This window comes from Mandrillus leucophaeus, unplaced genomic scaffold (assembly GCF_000951045.1).
Source record: "Mandrillus leucophaeus isolate KB7577 unplaced genomic scaffold, Mleu.le_1.0 Scaffold389, whole genome shotgun sequence".
NCBI lineage: Eukaryota > Metazoa > Chordata > Mammalia > Primates > Cercopithecidae > Mandrillus > Mandrillus leucophaeus.
Genome location: NW_012104131.1, coordinates 980,627 through 988,847, shown reverse-complemented (window position 1 = coordinate 988,847; position 8,221 = coordinate 980,627). Strand labels below are relative to the sequence as shown.

Sequence of the window (8,221 nt, the reverse complement as noted above, 5' to 3'; positions counted from 1 at the left end):
TACCCAGTAATGGGATTGCTGGGTCAAATGGTATTTCTAGTTCTAGATCCTTGAGGAATTGCCACATTGTCTTCCACAATGGTTGAACAAATTTACACTCCTACCAACAGTTTAAAAGCATTCCTATTTCTCCACATCCTCTCCAGCATCTGTTATTTCCTGACTTTTTAATGATCACCATTCTAACTGGCATGAGATGGTATCTCATTGTGGTTTTGAATTGCATTTCTCTAATGGCCAGTGATGATGAGCTTTTTTTCACACGTTTACTTTAAGTTCTGGGATACATGTGCAGAACATGCAGGTTTGTTACATAGGTATACATGTGCTATAGTGGTTTGCTGCACCTATCAACACATTATCTAGGTTTTAAGACCTGCATACATTAGGTAGTTGTCCTAATGTTCTCCCTCCCCTTGCCTCCCACCCCCCGACAGGCCCTAGTGTGTGTTTTTCCCCTCCCTGTGTCCATGTGTTCAAATTTTTCAACTCCCACTTATGAGTGAGAATAGGCAGTGTTTGGTTTTCTCTTCCTGTATTAGTTTGCTGAGGATGATGGCTTCCAGCTTCATCCGTGTCCCTGCAAAGGACATGATCTCATTCTTTTTTTTATGGCTGCATAGTATTCCATGGTGTATGTGTACCACATTTTCTTTATACAGTTTAACATTGATGGTCATTTGGGTTGATTCCATCTCTTTGCTATTGCAAATAGTACTGCAATAAACATACATGTGCATGTGTCTTTGTAGTAGAATGATTTATATTCATTTGGGTATATACCCAGTAATGGGATTGCTAGGTCAAATGATATTTCCGGTTCTAGGTCCTTGAGGAATTGCCCCACTGTCTTCAAAACTGTTGAACTAATTTACACTTCCACCAGCAGTGTAAAAGCGCTACTATTTCTTCACAGCCTCACCAGCATCTATTGTTTCTTGACTTTTTAACAACACCATTCTGACGGACTTGAGATGGTATCTCATTGTGGTTTTGGTTTGCATTTCTTAATGATCACCGATGTTGAGCTTTTTTTCATGTTTTTTGGCCACATAAATATCTTCTTTTGAGAAGTGTCTGTTCATATCCTTTGCCCACTTTTTGATGGGATGAGAGGCTGGTTCAATATATGCAAATCAATAAATGTAATCCATCACATAAACAGAACCAATGACAGAAACCACATGATTATCTCAATAGATGCAGAAAAGGTCTTCAGTGAAATTCAACATCCATTCACGTTAAAAACTATCAATAAAGTAGGTATTGATGAAACACATCTCAAAATAAGAGCTATTTATGAAAAATCCATAGCCAATATCATACTGAATCGGAAAAAGCTAGAAACATTCCCTTTAAAAACTGGCACAAGACAAGGATGCCCTCTCTCACCACTCTTATTCAGCATAGTGTTGGAATTTCTGGCCAGAGCAATCAGACAAGAGAAAGAAATAAAGGGTATTCGAATAGGAAGACAGGAAGTCAATTTGTCTCTGCAAATGACATGATTCTATATTTAGAAAACCCAATCATCTCAGCCCCCAAACTCTTTAAACTGATAAGCAACTTCAGCAAGGTCTCAGGATACAAAATCAATGTGCAAAAATCACAAGCATTCCTATATACCATCAATAGACAAGCAGAGAGCAAAATCATGAATGAACTCCCATTCACAATTGCTATAAAGAGAATAAAATACCTAGGAATACAGCCTACAAAGGTTATGAAAGACCTCTTCAAGAAGAACTGCAAGTCACTAATCAAAGAAACAGGATAGGACACAAACAAATGGGAAAACATTCCATACTCATGGATAGGAAGACTCATTATCATGAAAATGGCCATACTGCTGAAAGTAATTTATAGATTCAATGCTGTTCCCATCAAACTACATTGACGTCTTCACAGAATTAGAAAAAAACTACTTTAAATTTCATATGAAACCAGGAAAGAGCACATATAGCCAAGACAATTCTAAGCAAAAAGAACAAAGCTGGAGGCATCACCCTACCTGACTTCAAACTATACTATAAGGTTACAGTAACCAAAACAACATGTACTGCTACCAAAACAGACATATAGGCCAATGGAATAGAACGGAGACCTCAGAAACAACACCACACTTCTACAAGCATCTGATCTTCAACAAGCCTGACAAAAACAAGCAATGTGGAAAGGATTCCCTATTTAATAAATGGTGCTGGGGAAACTGGTTAGCCATACACAGAAAACTGAAACTGGACTCCTTCCTTACACCTTATACAAAAATTAACTCAAGATGGATTAAAGACTTAAATGTAAAACCCCAAACCATAAAAACCCTAGAAGAAAACCTAGACAATACCATTCAGGAAATAGGCATGGGCAAAGACTTCATGACAAAAACACCAAAAGCAATTGCAACCAAAGCCAAAATTGACAAATGTGATATAACTAAACTAAAGAGCTTCTGCACAGCAAAAGAAACTAACATCAGAGTAAACAGGCAAACTATAGAATGGGAGAAAAATTTGGCAATCTACCCATCTGACAAAGGTCTAATATTGAGAATCTATAAGTAACTTAAACAAATTTACAAGATAATTAGCATTTATATTAATAATTGTATAATATACTTTTATCATACAAAGCATTTTAAAGTGAATTTAGAATAGTATAAACAGATATTAAATGAAAAGTAAGTCTTACCTCTGATGAAAAATTATTTTAATTTTTTTACTTGTGTTTCTTTGAGTAAAGGTGACCACTTGTTGCCTATTTAAAAAATATTTGCACCCCGTTTTTGCTGTAAAGTGCATCTTACATAATTTCTGAATTCATTTATAATATTCTTGGAAATAAAGAAATATAAAATAGGCCAAAAAAGAAAAAAAAGACAAATCTGCAACTATTCTGATAAAAGTGTATCATTGTTATGCATAATATAGAATAATCATTTTGCTCTCCTTCCTTTTGGGTTGGCTGCTGAGAATATACAAGTAAATAGAGACCACAGCCCCAACAGGTTCACATTCAAGTTAGAGGAAATGGCCATGTGAATTAACACTTACAGTACGAGAGATCAATGATATAAACAGAAGAATATACAAAAAGTCATGGAAGTCTACAGTTGGGAGCAGTTGATTTGGGAGAGAAAAACTTAAAGAAATGAATTGAATCTTTAACTGTAAATAAGAGTTCAAAAATAAAACATGGTGAGCAGGTGAACGTCAGAGAGCCTCTTCTCTTCAGGCCATCCCAAGCATGCATGGAAAACAGTACATGTGCAGGAGCAGCTTGAGAAAACATTGCAGTATGTCCCGGTACTTAACTAGGACCCCATGGGATAATATACTCAGGAAGGGGAAAGATCTAGAGATTAAATATGCCCAGAAAAGATAAGAAAATTATTTACGATTCAAGAACTATCCATATTATTAGTTATGGGAGTAAAACACTTATAATTTTAGTAATAAGATAATAGAGTTTCCTCCATTCTCAAATAAATAAAAATCCTCCTAATATAGGCTATTAACATACACTAGATACATATGCCATTCAAAAATACAATGCATGTTTCTCTTGGCACTCACCTGTTGGTAAAGGTTTTCCCAGTAATCTTGGGTCATTAGCCTAAACAAGGCTAAGAAGGCCCAGCTGAAAGTGTCAAAGCTCGTGTAGCCATAATCAGGGTTTCTGCCAATTTTCATACAGGTGTACCCCTCTGGACATTGGCTACACATGAAAAAGAACATTATAGGTGAGAGTGTCTTCAGGACACAAGCTAAATAGCCTTAGTGAAAAGTTACAAATTCAAGGTTTCTTCTATAGGGGGACAACATTGAATAATGATTAAGAATACACGATTTGGAGCCAGGACAAATTGGTTTTGAATCACACTCTACTACTGACTACTTATAGTGACTTTACCAAATTCTTCAAGGCACAAGTCTGTCTGTGAAAATAGGGTAATAACATCTACCTCAAGAAAATAAGATTTGTAATAAGTTTAAATAAGATAATGTGTACAAATTACTTAGCTTACTTCCTGCACATAGAAAGTATTTAATAAACCATAGCTGCCATTAGCATTATCATCATTAAAACATGGAAACTTTCAATAGATGTTTTGTAATAGTTCTTGGATCAGTAAATATTGATACGTAGGCTGCTACCAAAGCTCTTTCTTTCTGTATAATTCTTGGAATGGATTAGAATCAATAATAGTCAAAATATAGTAATTATCTAAGTTCATAAAAATTTGTAGCTTTAAGACTTTTTTCTTTCTAAAATTGGTGGACTGATTTTTCCTGATGCCATTAAATAAATACAATACTCTGAGATTCTTCTGGGAACAGCAACCTTATCCGGTTTATTCCTATGTTTCCAGTGTACACAGAGACTGATGAAGAGATATCTGCTTAGGGGGAAAAGCAAGAGCTAATGCAGCTAACGCTACAAAATGAAGCTGGTGTAAGAGAGAAGCAGCAATATGGACAGTTGGATATATACAATATTCTTATATACACAATATTTTTAAAATATATGTACCCAAGTCCAAGGAATACCTTTGCTTAGAGTTGCCAAAACAACATTCAGTCACCTATGAGTCACATTTAATTGGAGAATGAGTGGAACTTGGGAGTAGAAAGAAAAGTTGATTTTGTGACTCTTCTTTTTCCAGAAAGAAGAAAGACCTGAAACTATCCAACCAACTTTTGGTGTTTTCTAGAAGTAACATTTTCTACCTTCTTAAGATTTATGTGACTTCTGTCTTGTGTTAATTCAAGCACTATTTCAAAGTCTTGCTTTCAAGAGTATGTATTAACTGTGAATATTTTAAAGACTGGATTTCTTGTGGGACAGAATGAGACAAATAAAACCATGAAATATATAAAAAGCAATATAGAATCAAAGACTAATTTGCAAACTGATTGAACATTCTTTTCCTTCTCTTTCAGCCTTTAGACTAAAGAGAAAACAAATATTACATACCCTGAATCTGTGCTGAAACCACAAAGGAGAGCATCTTTGGATCCCTCCAAGTAATAAAAGTATTCTGTTGAAGAAGAATGTCAACAGTTATAACATTACAGAGTTTAATCTGTGATTATGATAAAGCAGGCAAATCAATTGATATAGACAATTATCTAGAAATTCAGGCCTGGAACCAGGCAACATGCATCCATTTGTTTACTATTTTCTCATATATTCTCCCTCAAATATTTATTTCTAATATCTTATAGGCTAGGCAATAAATATGACAATAAACATGATGAATAAAATCATTAGTTTTATGAGGCCTCCTTTATGTTTAGGTGAGGGTGGAGGTTGTGGTTGGATAAAAACTTAAGTAAATAAATAAATATACAAGATATTTTCAGATAGTAATAAATGATCTAAAGAAAATAAATTAAGGCAATGTGGTAGGCTGCAGTCAGGGAAGGTCTTTCTAAGGAGATGATATTTAAACTAAGATCTAAATGTGACAAGGAAGACAGCCATGAAAAGACTGGTGAAGAGCTATTTGGGCTGGGGGAAGAGCAAAAGCTAAAGTCCTAAGGCAGAGATGAAGTTGGTATGTGGAAAAGCCAGCAAGATGTGGCTACAGTGTAGCGTGGCTACAGTGTGGTGAGAGGGAGGATTGTGATGGCAGAGGTAGGCAGGGGCCAGATCATGTCAGAATTTGCATATCATTGAAATGAGTTTGGATTTTAAGTATGATTAAAGGTACAGTCAGGTGTCACATAATGACTGTGATACAATCTGAGAAATGCATCATTAGGACGTTTCATCCTTGTGCAAACCTCCTAGGGTGCACTTATACAAACCTAGATGGTATAGGCTACCATAAACCTAGGCTATGTGGTATAGCCTATTGCTCCTGGGCTGCAAACCTGTAGAGTGGGCTACTGTACTCAATACTGTAGGCAACTGTTATACAACGGAAAGTGTGTATCTAAACACAGAAAAGGTACAGTAAAAAATACAGTATTAGAATCTTATGAGATCATTATATATGTGGTCCACTATTGACTAAAACATTGTTATGTGGTACATCAATGTAATAGAAGTGGGAAATAGAAATATGGGATATTACTGACATTTAAAAATGTCACTGTGGTTACTCTGTGGGCAGTGGGCTATAGAGAAGCAGATGTGGAGGCAAGGAGACCAGTTAGGTGACAATAGTGAGACAGGACATGGCTACAACTCAGAGAATAGCTGTGGACGTAGAGAGAAGGGAATGAAAGGAGAATGGACAGGAACCTCTGATGGAGAGCATGCAGGGTGTGTGCAAAAGAGAAGACACAGGATCTATCAGCAGGGGAGTTGGTAGTGCCTATTGCTGAGTAGAGGAAAACTGCAGCAAGAAGAGGTCTGGAGAAAAACCAGGAGTTCTGTTTCAGCCATGCTTTGTTTGGGATGATTGTTGGGTATTACATTTTTCAAGTAAGCAGCTGGGTTGATATGAGATTCTGGACATCAGTAGAGCTATCAAGGCTGGAAATATAAAGATGAGAGTTATCATCTAATATACAACTATCAAGGCCATGAGGATTGATGAATTTACCTGGAGAGAAAGTTTGTAGCTAGAAAAGGAAAAGGAAGGGAAGAGAAGGGAAAATAGGGGAATAGAGGAGAAGGAAGGGGGTAGGGAGGGAAGAGGAGGAAATGGGAGTTGAGGGAAAGGGAAGAGCAGGAAGAGAGCCCCTGACTGAGTCCCAAAATACTCCATAAGAGGCAGACTCAGTAAGGCAGTATATAAATGAATAAAATTTGTTTTCTGAACTTCTCTTACTTTTCATTCACCAGTCCATACTTATTTAGGACCTACTAATTCTAGGTGTTGAGGAGATGACAATGTAATCAATGTATATTTTCCATTTTTCACCTTTCATGTTACCCTTTGTGCTAATTTTTAGTAGTAAAAGTTCTCATCAACTCTTCTGTCATTTGCTGTTAAGGCTTGTTGCTAAGACTGGAGGCAGATCTATCCTTTTTTTAAATTATTATTATACTAAGTTCTAGGGTACATGTGCACAACCTGTAGGTTTGTTACATATGTATACTTGTGCAAATTATATGTTGTACATGTTGGTGTGCTGCACCCATCAACTCGTCATTTACATCAGGTAGATCTACCCTTGTATAGTAAACGTTTAAGTGACTAAAACACCTTTTGTCATCTCTCTTAAATATCTATTCTACTTAATAAGAACTTGACTTCCTATTTTACTCAGGTCAAATAAAAAATCTGATTATTAGGAGACTTTTGGAGTAATCATGGAAGAAAGACTATGAAATCAGATATTCTTGGATTTGAATGTTGCTTCTATCCCTTCTTAAGTAAGTGAATTATCTTTAAGCCATTAAGCCTTAGCTGCTGCATCTGTAAAATATGTATAAGAATACCTACTTTATAAAGTTGTTAAATAGTATAAATAGGATATTGCATGTAAACCACTTGATACTGTGATCCACACATTCTGTACTAGCTGCTCAAAAACGGGAGTTATTATAATTAAACTAGTATACAATTTGAGATAATACTATTGATTGACTTACACATCATCATTTTATCTTACTTAGAAGACACAGATAAAACAATAAAGGATCATAGTTTGAGGTGCAAATGTAGGTGAAAATGTGCATGAAAAGCTTTCCTGAAAACCCTCCTGAACCTTGGGAAGGATGGGCCTGGTAGAGTGAGTATGGGGGAGGATAAGATGCAATTTTGCATACATAAACATCCGAAGTATTTTATTAAGGATGGATTACTTTAGAATTATCCTTTAAACTAACTCTGGTTCATGTTTATCAACCACTGAGGAGCCAAATTATATGAATGGGCTCTGGAGCTGTCTGTATTAGCACACTGCTGCACTACTGTATTTAACACAGTACAAGAATGATGAAAGGTAAAGCAATGCAAGTAGTTCACTCTAGGTTTCTAGAAAACTTTACAATAATTTCTAAACAACTAGACATTAAATTATTAAGATGGTTGGCTTCAAGAAGATTTAAGGTTAATGTCTTTTAAAAAGGGAAAAAATGAATGCAAAGAAGAATGAAATATTGCTTGTGCACATTCAAAAGTGGGATGATTCTGAAAGATAAAGAATGAATCATGGCCGGGCGCCATGGCTCACGCCTGTAATCCCAGCACTTTGGGAGGCCGAGGCGGGTGAATCACGAGGTCAGGAGATCGAGACCATCCTGGCTAACACGGTGAAACCCC

General features: G+C 36.1%; 1 protein-coding gene across 2 annotated transcripts in view; it reads right to left on the bottom strand.

Moving 5' to 3' along the window:
• SCN9A (sodium channel, voltage gated, type IX alpha subunit) overlaps positions 1-8,221 on the bottom strand; it is a 201,476-nt gene that overhangs the window by 98,801 nt on the left and 94,454 nt on the right. For both annotated transcript variants that reach the window (XM_011990984.1, XM_011990983.1), the window contains exons 8-9: positions 4,975-5,038; positions 3,573-3,714 (exon numbers count right to left, since the gene is read on the bottom strand). In XM_011990984.1, coding sequence (XP_011846374.1) covers positions 3,573-3,714; positions 4,975-5,038 — 206 coding nt within the window. The remainder of the gene's footprint in view (positions 1-3,572; positions 3,715-4,974; positions 5,039-8,221) is intronic.